At 39.6% G+C, this 21,342-nt stretch overlaps 1 protein-coding gene across 10 annotated transcripts in view; it reads right to left on the bottom strand.

Moving 5' to 3' along the window:
• IFT25 (intraflagellar transport 25) overlaps positions 1-21,310 on the bottom strand; it is a 34,841-nt gene extending 13,531 nt beyond the window's left edge. For 2 of the 10 annotated variants that reach the window (XM_047726273.1, XM_047726272.1), the window contains exons 1-3: positions 20,671-20,798; positions 8,886-8,956; positions 7,358-7,469 (exon numbers count right to left, since the gene is read on the bottom strand). In XM_047726273.1, the coding sequence (XP_047582229.1) occupies positions 7,358-7,455 (98 nt within the window). In that variant the 5' untranslated portion in view covers positions 7,456-7,469; positions 8,886-8,956; positions 20,671-20,798. The other 8 variants (XM_047726267.1, XM_047726265.1, XM_047726268.1 and 5 more) reach the window with 8 other exon arrangements.
• Positions 21,311-21,342: the final 32 nt, after the last annotated feature.

The following is a 21,342-nucleotide window of genomic DNA, read 5'->3' as shown; positions in this document are numbered from 1 at the left end:
TACTTTTGACTGAAATTTAAAAAAACCCTAAAATTCCATTTAATTTTCTGTGTGTGTGTGTGTGTGTGTGTGTGTGTGTTTATTTTCAAGGTCATAAGAATCTATGATAGCCATTTTACATTGAGTCCCACTTTTGTGCCATTATTTTAATAAATTTTATATTTACATATATAGCATTTATTACATATATATGTAGTAAATCCCAGAGTACAATGTGTTTTTTTCCCATTAAGTGGTCAGTTGACTTTTTTTTTTTTAAGATTTTTATTTATTTGTTTGATAGAGATCACAAGTAGGCAGAGAGGCAGGTGGGGCAGGGGTAGGAGGTAAGTAGGCTCCCCACTGAGCAGAAAGCCTGATGCAGGGCCCAATCCCAGGACCCCGAGATCATGACCTGAGCAGAAAGTAGAGGCTTAACCCGCTGAGCCACCCAGGCGCCCTGGTCAGTTGACTTTTTTTTTTAATTAAAAGAAAAAGAATAGTTTTTTTTACATCTACCACTTCCAATGTACTTAATTTCTTGGTAGGTTTGAATTTCCATCTAGTATCATTAACACTTCAACATGCAGAACTTCAACATTTCCTGTGATACAGGTCTACTTGTGGGGAATAAAATGTTTCTATTTCACCCTCATTTTTGAAAGATATATTAGCTAGATACAGAATTCTGAGTTGACAGGGTTTTTTTGTTGTTTCTTTTTTCAACATTTAAAGTATTATTCTATTGTCACCTGTAGTCCACTGTTTGTGATACAAAGTTAGCTGCCACTGGTACTACTGTTCCCCTGTAGTTAATGTATTTTTTTCATAGCTATTCAAAATTTTTTTCTTTACTTTTCAGCAGATTACAGTATGGTCTCTTTATGTGCATCCTGGTTGGGGTTTGCTGAAATTCTTGGATTTATAAATTGGCCTTTTTTAATAAGTTGGAGAACATTCAGACAAAAAGTAGAAACAACCTGAATATCCATCAGCTAATGAATGAATAAATAAAATATGCTATATCCATAAAATGAAATATTATTTGGCAATAAAAAGGAATGAAGCACTGATATGTGCTATAACATGGGTGAACCCTGAAAACATGTAAGTGAAAGAAGGTATTTATAAAAGACCATATATATGATTACATTTATATGAAGTTTCTGAACAGGCAAATCTATAGAGATATAAAGTAGATTAAAGAGTGCCTAGGGCGGGTGGCGATGGAGAAATATAAGGTGACTGCAATAGGTTGTAACCTTTTTTTGGGAGGTAATGAAATGCCCTAAAATTGATTGTGGAGATGATGACTGCATAACTCTAAATATGTTGGAAGCCAATAAGTTGTACATTTTAAATGGGTGAACTGCACACTATGTGAATTATCTGTCAATAAAGCTGTTACCAAAAACAAAACAAAACAATACAGGTCCAACTCACAATTTTGGATTTTTTTATACTATGCTTATTTCACAATTTATTTTTCACTTATATGTATATGGTTTTAAGTTTTACTTATTCAAATGACTTTTAATTGCCCTCTGTCTCTCAGGTGATTTTAATGAACATGACCAATATAACAACATCAAACAGTATGTAGAGATGTACTGGTTTTAAATATGACATAGGGGCAGGAGTGGCGTGGGTGGCTCAGTCGGTTAAGCACCTGACTCTTGATTTGGTCTCAGGTAAGGATCTCAGGGTGGTGAGATCAAGCTCTACATCCAGCTCTGTGCTCAGTGTGGAGTCCACTTGAGATTCTCTCTCTCCCTCTGCTCCTCTCCCTGGTCACACACTCTTTCTCTCAAAATAAATAAATAAAATCTTTTTAAAAAGTGACATATATGGGGCGCCTGGGTGGCTCAGTGGGTTAAGTCGCTGCCTTCGGCTCAGGTCATGATCTCAGGGTCCTGGGATCGAGCCCCGCATCGGGCTCTCTGCTCAGCAGGGAGCCTGCTTCCTCCTCTCTCTCTGCCTGCCTCTCTGCCTGCTTGTGATCTCTCTCTGTCAAATAAATAAAATCTTTAAAAAAAAAAAAAAGTGACATATATGACACTAATCAATTAATCTATGACAAAAAAGGGAAGAATATGCAATGGGAAAAAGAGAATCTCTTCAACAAATGGTGTTGGGAAATTGGTCAGCTAAATGCAAAAGAATGAAACTGGAACACTTGATTACACCACACAAAAAAATAAACTCAAAATGGGTTAAAGACCTGAATGTGAGACCTGAAACCATAAAATTCCTAGAAGAAAACATAGGCAGTAATGTCTTAACATCTGTGGTAGAAACATTTTTCTAGATATATCCCCACTGGAAAAGAAAACAAAAACAAAATTAAACTATTGGGCCTATACCAAAATAAAAAGCTTTTACACAGTGAAGGAAATCATCAAGAAAATAAAAAAGACAACCTGCAGAATGGGAGAAGATATCTGCAAATGATATAACCAATAAGAGGTTATATCTAGTGGTGCCTGGGTAGCTCAATGGGTTAAGCCTCTGCCTTTGGCTCAGGTCATGATTTCAGGGTCCTGGGATCAAGCCCCGCCATCGGGCTCTCTGCTTGGCAGGGAGCCTGCTTCCCCCTTTCTCTCTGTCTGCTGCTCTGCCTATTTGTGAGCTCGCTCTCTCTCTGTCAAATAAATAAATAAATAATCTTAAAACAAAAAAAAATAAAAAAGAGGTTAATATCCAAAATATACAAAGAACTTACACAACTCAACAGCAAAAAACCACAAATAATCCGGTTAAAAATGGGCAGAAGACATGAATAGACATTTCTCCAAGAAGACATACAGAAGGGCCTAACAGATACAGGATCAACATCAGTAATCATCAGGGAAGTGCAAATCAAAACCACAATGAGAAATCACCTCACACCTGTCAGGATGGCTAAAATCAACAACACAAGAAACAAGAGGTGCTGGCAAGGATGTGGAGAAAACGGAATACTCATGCACTCTTGGTGGAAATGCAAACTGGCACAGCCACTGTGGAAAACAGTACAGAGGTTGCTTAGAAGCCTAAAAATAGAATCACCATATGATCCAGTAATTCCATCACTGGGTATTTACCCAAAGAAAATGAAAACACAAATTCAAAAAGATACATGCACTCCATGTTTATTGCAGCATTATTTACAATAGCCAAGATATGGAAGCAACCAAAGTATCCATCCACAAATGAATGGATAAAGAAGATGTGGTGTACGTATAGTGGAATAATACTCAGCCATCAAAAAGAATGAAATCTTGTCATTTGCAACAGATGGGTGGAGCTAGGGAGTATAATACTAAGTGAAATAAGTCAGAGAAAGACAAATACCATATGATTTCACTCATATGTGGAATTTAAGAAACAAAACAACTATGAAAAAAAAAGACAAACCAGACTCATATAGAGAACAAACTGCTAGTTGCCAGAGGGGAGGTAGGTGGGGAGGTGGGTAAAGTAGGTGAAGAGGATTAAGAGTATACTTGCGATGAGCACTGAGTAATATAGAGAATTGCTGAATCATTACATTTTACACCTGAAACTAATATAACACTATATGTTATTATGAAATAACACTGTATGCTATGTTATGAAATTCAAAAAATAAATTAATTAATAAAATTTTATTGACATATAACTGAATTCTCATAGTTAGGTATAATGAAGTCATAAAAACAGTAGTTTTCTTTTAAAGATTAATTAATTAATTTTAGAGAGAGCACGCATGTGTGAGAGTACTGGGGTGCGGAAAGGGGCACAGGGAGAAGGAGAGTTTCAACCAGACTCTGCACTGAGCATGGAAGCCAACGCAAGGCTTGATCTCATGGCCCTGAGATCACAACCTGAGCCAAAATCAAGTATCCAATATTTAACCCATTGTGCCTCCCAGGCGCCCCAGTAGTTTTCATTTAAATATAAAGCTTTACATGGGGTGCCTGGGTGGCTCAGGGGGTTAAAGCCTCTGCCTTCGGCTCAAGTCATGATCTCGGGGTCCTGGGATTGAGCCCCACATCGGGCTCTCTGCTCAGCGGGGAGCCTGCTTCCTCCTCTCTCTCTGCCTGCCTCTCTGCCTACTTGTGAACTCTGTCAAATAAATAAATAAAATAAATAAATCTTTAAAATACAAGTAGATATATAATCACTTTAACTCTTACTTCTGTGGAAATTGAGAACTATCTAATGGGGGCAATTTTATGGTACTGTTTTCTTCAAATAATTCCATGGTTACTTCCATTTAGACAAACCAACTTATGAGCAAAGATGAATTTTTATAATTTTTTTTTTAATTTTATTTATTTATTTGTCAGAGAGAGAGAGAGGGAGAGAGAGCAAGCACAGGCAGACAGAATGGCAGGCAGAGGCAGAGGGAGAAGCAGGCTCCCTGATGAGCAAGGAGCCCGATGTGGGACTCGATCCCAGGACGCTGGGATCATGACCTGAGCCGAAGGCAGCTGCTTAACCAACTGAGCCACCCAGGCGTCCCAAAGATGAATTTTTAATACCTACTATATAAAGTCTGATTGTACTTGCTCGAAATGCATAGGCATTAAAAGTCTCTGGGGGTGCTTGGGTGGCTCAGTGGGTTGAGCCTCTGCCTTCGGCTCGGGTCATAATCTCAAGGTCCTGGGATTGAGCCCCGCATTGTGCTCTCTGTTCAGCAGGTAGCCTGCTTCCCTTCCTCTCTCTCTGCCTGCCTCTCTGCCTACTTGTGATCTCTCTCTGTCGAATAAGTAAATTAAATTAAAAAAAAAAAAGTCTCTGATGTGTTCTGTTATCAGGTCAGTAACTACTTTTATTCTATATAGTTTTCTGTACTAAGGGTTATGTCCTTAATCATTCATTAATATGGACTGGTCTTTGGAAATATTTCTATTTCTTTTTAAAAAATTTTTAAAAGAGATTTTATTTATTTGGGAGAGAGACAGAGAGAGACAAATAAATAAAACTTATTTATTTGGGAGACACAGATAGTAGGGGGAGGGACAGAGGGACAAGCGAACATGGGGCTCGATTCCAGGATCCTGCAATCATAACCTGAGTCAGAGTCAGATATTTAACTGACTGAGCCACCGAGGCGCCCCAGAAAGATCTCTATTTCTGAAAACAACTTAAGGTAAATCTCATTATATCTGCATATGATCACACAGTTTCCACATTAATTTCTCTACTCTTGAGGCAGAATGGGATAAAGAGCTATTACCTGAATTCCAGGAAGTAACAAACCAAGGATTAAGAGGCACAGGCCAAAAAAATGGATGTTAAGTTTTGGATTCTAATCTAGAGTTTGAGTTATCATAGTATAGTACAAAGAACCCCAAACTGGGACTTAGAAGACATGAGGTTAATATTGATTCCACCACTTGGTTATCTATGTAATTTTGAACCAGTCATCTTTATCTCCGATTATCCTTTTCTTCATCTTTACAATTAGGTTGAAAATACATTTTTAAAATATTTTGGGAGTGCCTGGGTGGCTCAGTCAGTTAGGCGTCTGCCTTTGGCTTGAGTCATGATCTTGGGGTCCTGGATCAAGCCCTGAGTCAGGCTCCCCATTCATCCGGGAGTCTGCTTCTCCTTCTCCCTCTGCATCTCTGTCTCAAATAAATAAAATCTTTAAAAATAAATAAATAAATAAATAAAAATATTTTGCCTCCTATTTCCCAAGCTTATGGTGAGGGTCACATGACATAACATCTGTGAAACTATAAAGCCCTATTCAAATTAAAATAATACATATATACATATATATACATAAATATAAGGTTTGTGTATATGTGTATATGCTCAGCTACTTTCCAATATTAATTGAATTTGACTGATATTTGATGATCTAATTCAACAAGACATTCAACTATTCTAAGACATTCTAGAGTCGAAGATAAGTGAGTCATATCTCTAACTTCTAGGAATTCATAGGTAAGAGAGGACACAAATATTAAATAAGCAATTATACAATAAAGGGATAAAAAGGTAATAGATGCATACACTAAATTCTTTTAGAGTCTGATGAAAAGGTACATTAATCCTACATGATGCCAAAGGGAAAGATGTCACAGAGGAGATAACAACTAGGCTTAAAGGAAGGGGTTATGTTGCTAGAATTTTATCCAAATACATGGAATTCATGATAGAACACAAAAATACCACAAGATCTGTGTTGTAACTGGCTCTGCCTTCAGCAGTTAAAATAGTACTTGACCTATTTAGACCTCTCTCACCACAACTCTAAAATGAAAGGTTTAGGTAAGACAAATTTCTAAGTCCTTCCAGCTCTAAAATTACATGATTTTATAAGTCAAACTCTGGTCCTTGTAGAGATACCAAGAAAGAGAAATCAAGAGAGTAATAAAATAGTCACAACTATTTAAAAAGGAGTTTTTCCGGGGCGCCTGGGTGGCTCAGTGGGTTAAGCCGCTGCCTTTGGCTCAGGTCATGATCCCAGGTCCTGGGTTCGAGCCCCACATCGGGCCTTCTGCTCAGCAGGGAGCCTGCTTCCTCCTCTCTCTCTGCCTGCCTCTCTGCCTACTTGTGATTTCTCTCTGTCAAATAAATAAATAAAATCTTTAAAAAAAAAAAAAAGGAGTTTTTCCATTAACTACTTTTTCTTGGAATTTAAAAGCCTGAGAATGATATTTATCTCTACCTTGAAGAAGCTGTAGCACAGTAAAGACAGGAAATTGGAATGAAATCAACAAGCTGAGAACCAGACAATGAAAGTAGATACCAGGAAGTCAGGCCTTCAGTTCAGCAAAGATATTGCTTAGACCACTAAGGAAATAGGCAATAATGAGAAGTTATAATGTTTTTATTCCTATTTACTAAAAAACTTGGAATAAAATCACAACCAGATATTATAATGTAATCTTCCCTAAATTGAGGTAGTTGTTTAAAGTTTTGCCTTGTTAAACTACTTCTTAAAAAGTATTTGTATAAAAGGTCGGTTTAAAAATTATAAAGAAAAGGATCAAAAGCGGGCACCTGGGTGGCTCAGAGGATTAAGCCTCTGCCTTCAGCTTGGGTCATGGTCTCAGGGTCCTGGGATTAAGTCCCGTATGGGGCTCTCTGTTCAGCAGGGAGCTTGCTTCCTCCCTCTTTCTCTGCCTGCCTCTCTGCCTACTTGGGATCATCTCTCTCTGTGTGTCAAATAAATAAATAAAATCTTAAAAAAAAAAAAAGGATCAAAAGCCTAAATATGCACAACTAAGTTTGTTTCAGGAATGGTAGCAAAGGCAGATACTATCAAGTAATGTACTTCACCAAACATTTATTAAACTATATTTAAAAGTTCTAGTTGTTGTTAAGCATAGTCCCAGTACTGAAGGGGTTCACTGAGCTAATATCAAGACTTTAAGGAAGAAAAAATAGTAACTCTTACCCATCAATCATATTTTCAGGTGGGTGTTTTTCATCACTTGATGTAGCTAAAATCACTTCAGTCCCCTCAGAGCTCAAACACAGATCAATTTTTCTCATCTTAAGGTGTTAATCTGCAAATAAAACAATAATAACAAAAGCAAATTCTTGATTCTCTGAACTTCATCTGAGAAAAGGGAAAGAGAAAGCCTGTTGCCTAGCACACAGCTTAACAACCAAGCTATTCAACAAGTGGGAGGGACTCTAACATGGTTTTTATATAAGTAAACTTCTAACCTCCCCCAGGACTAATCTGTAAGATAATGATTATTTCCACTATTCAACTCCACAAAACAAGATACTGAGTACTTGGGGTGCCTGGGTGGCTCAGTGGGTTAAGCCTCTGCGTTTGGCTCAGGTCACGATCTCAGTGTGCCTGGGATCCAGCCCTGCATCCGGCTCTCCACTCAGTGGGGAGCCTGCTTCCCCCTCTCTCTGCCTACTTGTGATCTCTCTTTCTCTCTGTTGAATAAATGAATAAAAGCTTTAAAAAAAAAAAAAGACAATGATTAACTGACATCATTATTCTAAAATTAAAAGTCCTCAATAATGATACAGAAACAGTTAAAGGATAAGGTAACATGATTAATGGATAAGTTTTTGTTTTTTTTTTTAAAGATTTTTATTTATTTATTTGACAGAGATCACAAGTAGGCAGAGAGGAAGGCACAGAGAGAGAGGAAGGGAAGCAGGCTCCCTGCTGAACGGAGAGCCCGACACGGGGCTCGATCCCAGGACCCTGAGATCATGACCTGAGCCGAAGGCAGAGGCTTTAACCCACTGAGCCACCCAGGCGCCCCGGTTAATGGATGAGTTTTTTAAAAATTATTTATATCATTCTATTTCTCTTTTTTCTTAAGACTTTATTTATTTATTTCACAGACCGAGATCACAAGCAGGCAAAGAGAGAGGGGGAAGCAGGTTCCCTGCTGAGCAGAGAGCCAGATGCAGGGCTCCATCCCAGGATCCTGAAACCATGACCCGAGCCAAAGGCAGAGGCTTTAACCCACTGAGCCACCCAGACGCCCCTGTATCATTCTATTTCTGAAATTTAAAAAAATCTGGAACATAAAAACATGTTTTTGTGACTTTTTTTTCTTTTTTAAAGTAGGCGCTACACCGAGCACAGAGCCCAACTCGGGGTTTGAACCCAGGACTGTGAAATCAAGAGTCAGAGGCTCAACCAACTGAGCCACCCAGGCATACTATGTGACTGTTTATCCACACATTTATCAACTGAAGTAGCAAATAATATTATCCACATGTTTAAAAATATCTTACCATCATTATTTTTGGAGCAAAATGTAAAATAAGAGAGAAGACAAATTTTGTTTATTTTTAAATTCTGTATTAGTCACTTGGGTCATGGATTTAAAGACATTTCTATTGCATGGTAATATTTTGAGCTTAATAAAAATATCCTGAAAAGATAAGGACCTTGGTCGATTAGACAGAGAAGGCAAGAGAAGACTCTATCAGATCTTACTCACCTTCCTCCTTGATCTGGTGGTGACAGGGCACGGACAAATATATAGAAGCAAATTGACTGTAAAAGCTGTATCTATAAAGAATTAATGGACAGAGAGTGTTTGGAAAAAGAAGGCTTCCAAATACCCTTTATACCCCAGCCTCCGGCTAATATTTTAGCTTATTTTTTTTTAAAGATTTTATTTATTTATTTGAAAGACAGAGATCACAAGTAGGCAGAGAGGCAGGCAGATAGAGAGAGGGAAGCTGGCTCCCCACTGAGCAGAGACCCTGATGCGGGGCTCGAACCCAGGAGACTGGGATCATGATCTGAGCCGAAGGCAGAGGCTTTAACCCACTGAGCCACCCAGGTGCCCCTCCGGCTAATATTTTAAAAAATGAAGCTATTTCAAATAAATAATCAACAAAGTACAGAGAATATCACATATGTTAAGCAACTACATACTCACTCCCTAGATTTAATAAATGTTAACATTTTTGCTTATTTCCTTCCTTGTCCAGCGGTAATAGCTATTCTGAAGTTGATTAGTATCTCTCCTTGCTATATTTTATTATACTCTTATCATATATGTACCCATAAACGACATGTACTGTCCTTTTAAAAGGTGGATGATTTCTTAGGGGTCCTGGGTCACTCAGTAGGTTAAAGCCTCTGCCTTCAGCTCAGGTCATGATCCCAGGGTCCTGGGATCCCACTCAGGTCATGATCCCAGGGTCCTGGAATGGAGTCTCGCATCGGGCTCTCTGCTCAGCGGGGAGCCTCTTCCCCCTCTCTCTGTCTCTGCCTGCCTCTCTGCCTACTTGTGATCTCTGTCAAATAAATAAATAAAATCTTTAAAAATAAATAAATAAATAAAAGATGATTTCTCAGTATTTATATCCTTATACTATTTGCTTTTTTCATTCAATATTATGCTTTCAAGTTTTTTGGTTTTTTTTTTTAAAGATTTTATTTATTTGACAGACAGAGATCACAAGTAGGCAGAGAGGCAGGCAGAGAAAGAGAGGAGAGGAAGCAGGTTCCCTGCCAAGCAGAGAGCCCGATGCGGGGCCCGATCCCAGGACCCCGGGATCATGACCCGAGTCGAAGGCAGAGGCTTAACCCACTGAGCCACCCAGGTGCCCGTTTTCAAGTTTTTATCATGTTGATACATGTAAATCTACTTTATTCACTTTAACTGCTGTCAGGTATTTCTCCATTTCTGTAATGATGAATATTAAGGTGTTTCCAATTTTTTGCTGTTATAAACAAATTTGAAATGTATATCTTTGTGTATATACCCTTAGCATATGTGGGAGAAAGTCTTATGATAACAGTACCTTTCTTACGTGGTGCTATCTACTTATTGCAGGTGAACATTGATTTCAGATCACAGAAAATTGGCAGCTAAAGCAAAAAAGAAAACCATATTTAATCAGGTGTGATTTCACTGTTTCTTAAGACAAGGCATCCTATAAGAGCTTAATCAAAATGTCATCAGGAGGGCTAAAAAAAAGAAAAAGTACCTTTCTTTACAGAAGTAAAATTGCAGAAACTTAGAATCAGCATATCTTCAAGTCAGTAATTGATCAATTTGATCTTGAAATTTTAACAATTTACATTACCATCTATAGTGTTTGAGAGGGCACCTGGGTGGCTCAGTGGGTTAAGCCGCTGCCTTCGGCTCAGGTCATGATCTCAGGGTCCTGAGATTGAGTTCCGCATTGGGCTCTCTGCTCAGCAGGGAGCCTGCTTCCCTTCCTCTCTCTCTGCCTGCCTCTCTGCCTACTTGTGATCTCTCTCTCTCAAATAAATAAATAAAATCTTATTTTAAAAATGTCTATAGTGTTTGAGAGTTTCTGCTTCCTCATATTTTCACCAACTTGGTATTATTGGAGGTTTTGGCTTTAGCCCATCTCATTGGTGTGAAATAATATCTCAATAAGGTTATAATTTGTATTTCCATGATTATTAGTGAGGTTGAATACTGTTTCATATGATTATGAGCCATTCAGGCCTCTTCTTCTGTTATTTGCTTTTCCTCATCCTTTGTTCATTTTGCTACTGTGGTGTTTTCTAAAAATTTTGTCTGTTTCTTTTTGATTTGTAGGAATTTTTAAAAATAAAACCTTCTGGATACAAATTCTTTGTTACATGTGTTGCAAATATCTTCTCCTTCTCTGTGGCTTGATTTTCCCTTTTAACTTTGTTTTTTTGTGTTTCTCCACCCCCCTGCACACTTTTTTTTTTTTTTGCTGAACTATAACATACATAAAGAGGAGAACACAAATCAGAAGTATACAGAGCAATAACTTTTCACAAAGTTAACACACCCAGGTAATCACCAGCCAGGGTAAAGAAACAGAATATTACCAGCATTTGAGAAGCCATCTGCACGCCCCCTCCCAAACACTTCCCTCGCTCCTTCCCGAAAAGCAGGACGGTCCTTTTTTCAAACAGATTAATATTGCCTGAAATGTATATATATAGAATCATACAGCTTGCACTCATTTGCATCTGGTTTCTTTCACTCATCATTATGTTTTTGAGACTTAGCCATATTGCTGTGTCACAGAGTTAAAGTGCAACTAAGTAAAGTCAAATTACTAAACAGCCCCAACCCACCTCAACCCCTAATAAGATCAAAGAAACCATGCCCTAAGTGGAGCTTCACAGGACACTGGGTATATGAACTGAAAAGCAAAGAAAGATTTATGTGATCTTGGTTACTTAGATCTCAAATCCCTGATGGAGGGAACTGATCTCTCTCCCAAATATCTGCAATCAGAGGTAAACTGAAGTCCGATCCCTAGGAGGACTGAAGTGATGTGCCCCTTATCCTGGCTGTGAGGCAAAGAAAATGTTGTGTTCTCTCTGGGAAAAAGGCATTACCTACTTCAGTGTCTATTACTCTTTTTTTCTTTTCTTTCTTTTTTTTTTTTTTTTTAACATAGAATGTATTATTTGTTTCAGGGGTACAGACCTGTGATTCATCAGCCTTACACAATTCACAGCGCTCACTACAGCACATACCCTCCCCAATGTCTATCACCAAGCTACCCTATCCCTCCCACCCTTCTCCCCTCCAGTAACCCTGTTTGTTTCCTGAGATTGAGTCTCTTAATCTCCCTTTGTTTCCCTCTCTGGTTTGTCTTGTTTCATTTTTCCCTCCCTTCCCCTGTGATCCTCTGTCTTGGTTCTCAAACTCCTCATATCAGTGAGATCATATGACAATTGTCTTTTTCTGATTGACTTATTTCACTTAGCATAATAGCATCTAGCTCCATCCACATCGTTGCAAATGACAAGATTTCGTTTTTTGATGGCTGCATAATATTCCAGTTCTATCATTCTTTTAAACACAACATTCAATGTACAAAATCACTTCAGCAGATCTATAGATGACCCAAGTATTGGAATTAGCAAAGACAGCTACTATGAGTCTGTTACATAATTTAGTGAAAAGATGGACAAAATGGGAGAATAGAAAGGGAATTTTAGCAGAGAAATGGAAACTATAAAAAAGAACAAAATGAAAATTCCAGAACTGAAAAGTATAGTATCTCAAAAAAAGAATTCATTAGGGGTGCCTGGGTGGCTCAGTGGGTTAAAGCCTCTGCCTTCAGCTCAGGTCATGATCTCACGGTCCTGGGATCGAGCCCCACATCGGGCTCTCTGCTCGGCAGGGAGTCTGGTTCCTCCCTCTCTCTCTGCCTGCCTCTCTGCCCACTTGTGAACTCTGTCAAATAAATAAATAGAATCTTAAAAAAAAATTCATTAGATGGACTTAGCATTAGACTGGACTCAACATAAGAATGGGTCACTGAACTTAAACATAGGTCAACAGAAATGATCCAAAATGAAATATAGAGAAAAAAATGAAAGTAGCAGAACAGAGCATCAGATACCTGTGAAACACTATCAAACTATTTAGATATACATGTAACACATAAAGAGAAGAGAAAAAGAGTAGCTTAGGAGAAAAATCTGAACAGATATAGCTGAAAATTTTCCAAAATCTATGAAAGACATAAACCCAAGATCCAAGAGCTCTTGAACCCTAAGTTGGATAAATGCCACAAAGAAAACCCCAATTAGACACATCTTAGTCAACTGCTGAAAATTAAAGAAAATATTAAAAAATATTAAAAATTAATCAAAGCAAAAAACACATTACATCTAGGAGAACAAGAATAAAAATTGTCTTCTCATCAGAAACAATGGAGGCCAAATGACAGTGGAATGACATCTTTAAAGTGCTAACACAAAATTTAGAATTCTTGGGATGCCTGGGTGGCTCAGTTGATTAAGACACTGCCTTCAGCTCAGGTCATGATCCTGGAGTTCTGGGATCAAGTCCCACATCAGGCTCCCGGCTCTGTGGAGAGTCTGCTTCTCCCTCTGACCTTCTCCCCTCTCATGCCCCCCCCCTAATAAATAAATAAAATCTTTAAGAAAAAAAAAAAATTTAGAATTCTACATCCAGCAAAAATATTCTTTGAAAATGAAAGCAAAATAAAGGCATTTTCAGGCAAACGAAAGCTGAAAGTATTTATCAGTAAACACATGCTACAAAAAATATTAAAGGAAGTTCTATAGGCAGAAGGGAAATGATTCCAGGTTGAATCCTGGGTATATGGAAAGGAAGAGCACTAGTAATAGTACAGGTCTTGCTAACATAAAAGACTTTTAAAAATATAAATGAGGGGCACCTGGGTGGCTCAGTGGGTTGAGCCGCTGCCTTCGGCTCAGGTCATGATCCCGGGTCCTGGGTTCGAGCCCCGCATCGTGCTTTCTGCTCAGCAGGGAGCCTGCTTCCTCCTCTCTCTCTGCCTGCCTCTCTGCTTACTTGTGATTTCTCTCTGTCAAATAAATAAAATCTTTAAAAAAAAAAAAAAAAAAAAAAAAAAAAAAAAATAAATAAAAATATAAATGAATGGGGGCGCCTGGGTGGCTCAGTGGGTTAAGCCGCTGCCTTCGGCTCAGGTCATGATCCCAGGTCCTGGGTTCGAGCCCCACATCGGGCTTTCTGCTCAGCAGGGAGCCTGCTTCCTCCTCTCTCTCTGCCTGCCTCTCTACCTACTTGTGATTTCTCTCTGTCAAATAAATAAATAAAATCTTTAAAAAATATATATATAAATGAATGGTAGGGATTTAATAGATGTAGAAATAATAAATACAGTAATAGTACAAAAGCCAAAAGGAGGATAAATGAGACTGTACTTTTTGTATAGTCCTTTTATAAAGTTATGTTGAACATTAAGTGATACAATATTAATTCAAAGTAGACTAGGATGTTAAGGATACATGTTATAATCCTAGGATCAGAATAAATTCACCACTAAAAGCCATAAAACAAAAAGTTAAAGGAAGGCCAACAGAAAAGAAAAAATGAAATATCATAAAAATACCTGATAAATCTGAAAGGCCAAAAAGGAGAAGAATAAAGAGAAACAGAAAATAAACAGCAAGAAGATACTTTAAAACACAAATACGTTATTCTTAAGCGTTAATAAACTAAACACTATTTAATCAACTGAATTTAAATAAAGCCAACAGATACCCCTTTCAAGAGACACACTGTAGGGTGCCTGGGTGGCTCAGTGGGTTAAGCCTCTGCCTTTGGCTCAGGTCATGATCTCAGGGTCCTGGGATCGAGTCCAGCATTGGGTTCTCTGCTCAGCGGAGAGCTTGCTTCCCCCTCTCTCTCTGCCTGCCTCTCTGCCTACTTGTGATTTTTCTATGTGTCAAATAAATAAATAAAATCTTAAAAAAAAAGAGACACACTGTAAATATAACGACAGACTGAACATAAAAGGATAGAATAAGTCTTAACATCTGATAAACTCCTCTACTTAATTTTAAAAATTCTATGCTTTGTACCTTAATTATTAGGAAGATTTTTAAGCTCAGGAAAAAAATTTTGAGATGTTGATAGTAATTCAATTCCATTTATAAATTAATTTGGAGAGGATATCATGATAATGAGTCTTCAAATACATAGATCTTCATTTATTCATTTATCTTCTTCATATCTCCCCATTTATTTAAGACTTCTTTTAAGTCCTGAAATTATTCTCTAGTTTTCCCCAAACATATTTTCACCTCGTTTTTCAGATTAATTATTAGATGTCTTATGGTTTCTGTTGCTATTATAAATGGGATATTTTTTAAAATAACATTATTTTTAAAAAGTCTTATTCTTTACCATACAAGGAATATTTCTAACATTTCCCCATCAAATGTGAGGTTCACTGAAGATTTTGCTAGACACTGTTAACCAGGTTATAGAGATTTCCTTCTCTTTTTGTGCATTAAATTTTATTTTTCCACAAATAAACTGAATTTTATCAAATGTTCTTCTAACATCTACCAAGATGGTTATGTAGATTTTTGTACAGGTTGATAATGTGATAAATTATATCAAGATTTTCTATTGTTATAGTATCCCCAGTTCCTAGCATGAACTCTATCTACATGGCTAAGGTATATTATCATTTTCATCCATAGTTGGGTTCAGTTTGCTAATATTTTATTTAGGATTTTTACAAGCATACTTCTAAATGAGACTGGCTTATAATTTTCTTCTGTTATTCAGTCACTGTTTTTTTTTTTTTAAGGTTTTATTTATTTACTTGAGAGAGAGAGAGGGTGCGGGGTGGAGTTGAATCAGAGGGAAAGAGACAAGCAGACTCTCATCTGTGCGCAGGGCCGATGGGGTAGGGTCTTGATCTCACAACCCTGAGAACATGACTTGAGCAGAAATCAAGAGTTGGACGCACAATGGACAGAGCCACCAAGGCACTCCTGTATCTGGCTTTATAATCAAGATTGTAATCTTGTTGTATAATCAACATAAATAAGTTAGAGAGCTTCCCCCTTTTCTATTGTTGGAGCAATTTGTATAAGACAGAGGTTATTTGATCCTGTAAGCCTGCTAAAATCTACTGGCAGGTAGATTCTTTTACTATTTCAAATTCAACTGTTCCTTTCAGGCTTTCCCTATCACCTTGAGTCAATTTTGAAATATATATTTTGGGGGTGCCTGGGTGGCTCAGTTGGTTAAGTGTCTGCCTTTGGCTTGGGTCATGATCCCTGGGTTCGGGGATCGAGCTCCATGTTGGGCTCTTTGCTCAGTGGCAGCCTGCTTCTTCCTCTTCATGCCGCTCCCCCTGCTTGTACTCTCTGTCAAATAAATAAATAAAATCTTAAAAAAAAAAAGAAATTTATATTTTGTAAAAAATCCATTTCTTCTTAATTTTTATATTTATTGGCATAAGGTTCATTTTTATTATAATTTAAAAATCTAGTATGATAGTGTTAAAAGCCATGGTAAGATTGGTCAAGAAAAAAGGCATGCGTTCTAACATTTTCTATTTGTGCCTCTTTTCTTGGCTTTTTTTCTTGCATTTAATACTGTTGATACCAGAGAACTAGTATTAGATGAACACTGTTAGCACATAGTTTGAAGTAAGATGGTAAATTCCTAGAAATACAGATTGATGAACTTGAATGTTAATTCTTTTTTTTTTTTTTTAAGATTTTATTTATTTATTTGACAGAGAGAGATCACAAGTAGACGGAGAGGCAGGCAGAGAGAGAGAGAGGGAAGCAGGCTTCTTGCTGAGCAGAGAGCCCGATGTGGGACTCGATCCCAGGACCCTGAGATCATGACCTGAGCCGAAGGCAGTGGCTTAACCCACTGAGCCACCCAGGCGCCCCTTGAATGTTAATTCTTAACAAAATTCTAAAATTATTAAAATATCATTATTAAAATGATAGCCCTGAAAATGTAAACAAGAGAATAGTAGTACAATAGAAAGCAGGAGTAACATTAGTTCACAAAAGTTATGCCAAACCTATACATTTCTTTTTGCTTGTTTGAGTTAGTACCAATTAGGGACATGTTCTGACTATTTCAACAAAACTTCAGACAAAGCTTCTCAAGATTCCATATGGACCAGATGGAGAAATGTAGGTTGGGTGACAGGCAGTACTTTAAGTAAATATTTATAACTCTTTGAATGGCTACGCTCAAAGAATGATGATTAATAGAACAAAATGAAGTGTGGAAAACCTCTTGTCTGATGCCATTCAACATTTTTATTAATTAAAGATAGGAAAAGTATTATCAACTTTGCAGATGACACAAAGCTGGGATGTCAGCTAATATGCAGATGACAGAATTGGCACACAAAAAGATCTAAGCAGGCTAGAAAGATGGGATATGATGAATAATATATTTAATAAGGGTAACAATAAAGGTCTGTACTCAGGCTTAAAACATCAATCAAACAAGGAATGATTTTAATTGGGGTTGGCAAACTACTGCTTATGAGCTAAATTGAGCCTGCCACCTGTTTTTGTATGGCCCATGAGTTAAGAATGCTTTTTATTTTAAAATGCTTTTTGGGGCGCCTGAGTGGCTCAGTTGTTAAGCGTCTGCTTTTGGCCCAGGTCATGATCCCAGAGTCCTGGGATCAAGTCCCGCATTGGGATTCCTGCTCCACGGGAAGCCTGCTTCTCCCTCTCCCACTCCCCCTGCTTGTGTTCCCTCTCTCACTTTGTCTCTCTCTGTCAAATAAATAAATAAATAAATCTTTGAAAAAAAAAAAAACTTTTTAAAATTATTTTGTGATATGTGAAGGTTATATGAAATTACATGAAATCCATACTTCAGTATCCACGAATAGTTTTTTCTCTTAAAGATTTTATTTATTCATCTGAGAGAGCGAGCGAGGGAGAACACAAGCAAGGGAAGTGACAGAGGGAGAAGCAGACTCCCCACTGAGCAGAGAGCCCGATGTAGGGCCTAATACAGGGCTCGATGTGTGCTAGATCCCAGGACCTGGAGAACAGGGCCTAAGACGAAGGCAGATGCTTACCCATCTGAGCCACCGAGGCACCCCCTCCATGAACAGTCTTATTGGAACTTTGCCATGGTCATCCATTTATACATTGTTGATGGCTACTTTTATAACACTTATAACACTTTTGTGTTATAGTGACACAGGAGCTTTGATAGAGACTATAAGGCTCATAAAGTCTAAAATATTTATTATCTGGCCTTTTACAGAAAAAGTAAAAAGGCTGACCTTTGATCTAGATGTGTAAAACATAAGGTTTTGTTCATTACAAAGTCACACTATAAGGCAAGAGTGTACTGTATTTGCCCCCAAAAGTAAAATAATACAATCTTTGATTATATTAACAGAGTTAAGGAGGAACTACATGCATCAGAATATTTAGATACCAGGGCACCTGGGTGGCTCAGTCAGTTAAGCATCTGCCTATGGCTCAGGTCATGATCCCCGGGCCCTGGGATCAAGCCCCATGCTCAGCAGGGAGTATGCTTCTCCCTTTCCCTCTGTTGCTCCCCCTGCTTGTGCTCTCTCCCCCTCTCAAACAAATACATAAAATCTTTGGGGCACCTGGGTGGGTCAGTGGGTTAAGCCTCTGCCTTTGGCTTGGGTCATGGTCTCAGGGTCCTGGGATCAGGCCCCACTTCGGGCTCCTTGCTCAGCAGGGAGCCTGCTTCCCCTCCTCCCTCCAACTGCCTCTCTGCTTACTTGTATTCTCTATCTCTCTGTCAAATAAATAAATAAAATCTTTAAAAAAATACATAAAATCTTTAAAAATATTTTTTTGATACCAACTAAGGACCAGGCACTGTGCTTGCTAGTTATGCAAAGATGACTACAACCTAAGATTATAATGGCGACTAAAACTTGGTTCTTGCCTTCAAGATCAAAGTGAAGAAAGATGGACAAACATATAACTAATATTATAATGCTATGTGCTAATAGTGTGATCTACATCTAGATACTACATCAATTCTGGGTAGTATATATTAAGTAGGACACTGTCAGGTTTAATATTGTCAGAGGAAAACAAAAAGTTCAAGACGATCTATAAGTTATCACATGGAGAAAGTTGAAAGAATTGGCTGAAATATTTCAAAAGAGATCAGAGAGAAATGTAATTAATATCACAAATGTTCAAAATAGAAAAAGGACTAGAATTTTTCTTTTACAACTCCAAGTGGGAGAACTGAACTCAACAAACTTTAAGCAGGAAGACATCAAAGATAAAAGAACTTACTAGCAAAATAAAAATTTTAAGTCTTTTCCATGCCTAAAAGTATCCAAGAAGAGTACATGATAATTTATGGAGGAAACTAAAGAAAGGATCCCTGCATTGGTTCTTTTAGACTGGATCAAGTTCTAGGAAAGACAGACTGAGAACAGATAATGAAGAATCTTAGAAGCCAAGTTGAAGACAATGGGTTCTATCCTGTGGTTTTCAAGAGGACTGGGGGTGATTTTGTCCCAGAAGAAAATGTAACAATTTTGAAAGACAGTTTGGCTGTTACAACTTGGAGGGGAGGTGTGTGATGCTCCTGGCATTTAGTGGGCATTTCCGGAGGCTTCTAAATACCCCCATGCACAAGACAGGCCCCCACAACAAACAATTACTTAGCCCAAAATGTGGATACAGAGGTGGAAAAACCCTGTGCTAATATATTTGGGGGTGAAACTGTGAGGGTTGGAGACTTAGGGAGAGAACTTGCTTTCAGTTAAGTTATATTTTAGGGAAAAATATCAAGCACTGATGTCAAGTGTAAGAATAAGGAAAAGAATGTCAAAATGTTCCGTTCTTTCCTTGCCTCACAGTCTTAGCATCTAAATTGTCTGAGGGAAGTCAACATGTACTTTAACATAAAACTCATTTCGTACCTCCTATATCCATCAGTATCCTTCCTATTTCCTGTGTTGGGTGTTCATTATTTAATGGCAGAAGTTGAGTTCTCTTTAAGGTTCCTTGTTTATGGTTAACGAGAAAGAGGCAAACCAGCCCCAGAGAAACCCACAGAGAATGCTGCTTCCACAACTCCAAGGTGCAGGCTTGTGCTACACTCTAACCAACCCCCCCCAACCTGGGATAACTTAACTCTAAATCAGTACACACATATTCCCTCAGGGCCTAGATTACTAAAGGGGGTGCACTCTGGGGTGCCCTCCTTGTCACTTTTCAAGGTCCCTGACCCTGGACATCCCTGTCCCAGAGCCACTGAGCTACCCTTTCATCTCCAGGTCACATGCCCTTCCTGGTCCTTTCTGAAAACCTCGAGGGGTCAAGTCCACAGTTCACTTTATCCCTGACTTGGTACTCTCCACATGACTGACTGGGAGCTTTTATGTAAATTAGAAAACGGCCACCCTCTGTCTCCCAGGCCCCGGACCTACAGCTTGGTATATCACTACATATACTGTGTAATGAATGGCTTTGGACCGAGATGGGTTTGGGACAGAGGCGAGGAGGTGGTGTCAGTGACCAAAGACATTCATTTCAAGACCTCCGAGGGTCCTAAGCACTCAGGGTACTGGACGCCCCACCCCAAATTACATAAAATACATTAAATGAACCCACATCCTATATTAACTATAAATCATTATATATGGGTTACGTAGCAGTTTAAAGGTTACAGTTTGGTAGACTTTTTCATTCCAATCTGCAATTGTTTTTCCCTTTTAGGAATGAAACCATTATTTCGGGGCTCAAAAAAGTTCGTGGACTGGCACTGATGTCTCTAGGACTGAGGGAGAGAACAGATCTGCGTCAGAGTTCACCCCTCCCTGTCCCCTCTCGAGCCGCCACTCAGCGCCCTCCCGCCGTCCGCCTCCTCACAACCCTCTCCACCAGCTCCCCGCTCCGTCGGTCCGGTCCAGCCAGGCTCCCACCTATCCCAGCGCGGGCCCAACTCGCCCCGCCGCCCCGCCGCCCGGCCGCCCCGCCACCCCGCTCGCCTGCGCCTCCCGTTAGCTCCAAGCGCGCGGACTGTCCGGAATCCGGATCTCCCTTCCACTCCTCCCGGAAAAGCGCGCCCCTGCCCCTAGTTCCGCCCCCCACTCCCGGCCTCCTAGGAGTCCCCGGGAGCGCGCACCTCTCTGCTTGAGCTTTTCGCTCCACCCCACCCGCCGACCCCGCCCCGCGCAGCCCATCCCGGCCCTCAGCCCAGCCCCCGGGGCGCGCGCCTATCCCGACTCCCGGCTCTTCGACCCTCCCCGCCCACAGGTCCCGCCCTGCGCAGCCCGGCCCGGCTCTCAGCCCCGCCCCCAGAACGCGCACATTTCTCGACTCGCGGTTATTTGCCCCACCTCTCCCGCAAGCTCCATCCCTATGTTCTCCTTTACTTGGTAGGTTGAAGTGCGTAGCCTTAGCTTAAGGCCTTTCCCCAAGCAAATGCCTGAGCCTGCACCATCTACCCTCCCCCACCTCAGATCAATTCCAGGGGCTTGCAGAACCCAGGAGACCCACCCCCGCGCGAGCACGCACGCGCAGTGCCTACCTCTCCCGGATCCGCGCCTCCGACCCTCAGGTCTTCTCCCAGGGGCCGACCCGCCTCCGGTCCGGCCCCGCCCCCATCCCGGCCCCGCCCCTCATGCCGGGTCCCGCGCACGCGCATCTCCCCAGCCCAG

This window comes from Lutra lutra, chromosome 4, assembly GCF_902655055.1.
Source record: "Lutra lutra chromosome 4, mLutLut1.2, whole genome shotgun sequence".
Taxonomy (NCBI): Eukaryota; Metazoa; Chordata; class Mammalia; order Carnivora; family Mustelidae; genus Lutra; species Lutra lutra.
This window is presented reverse-complemented; position numbering and strand designations above follow the sequence as displayed.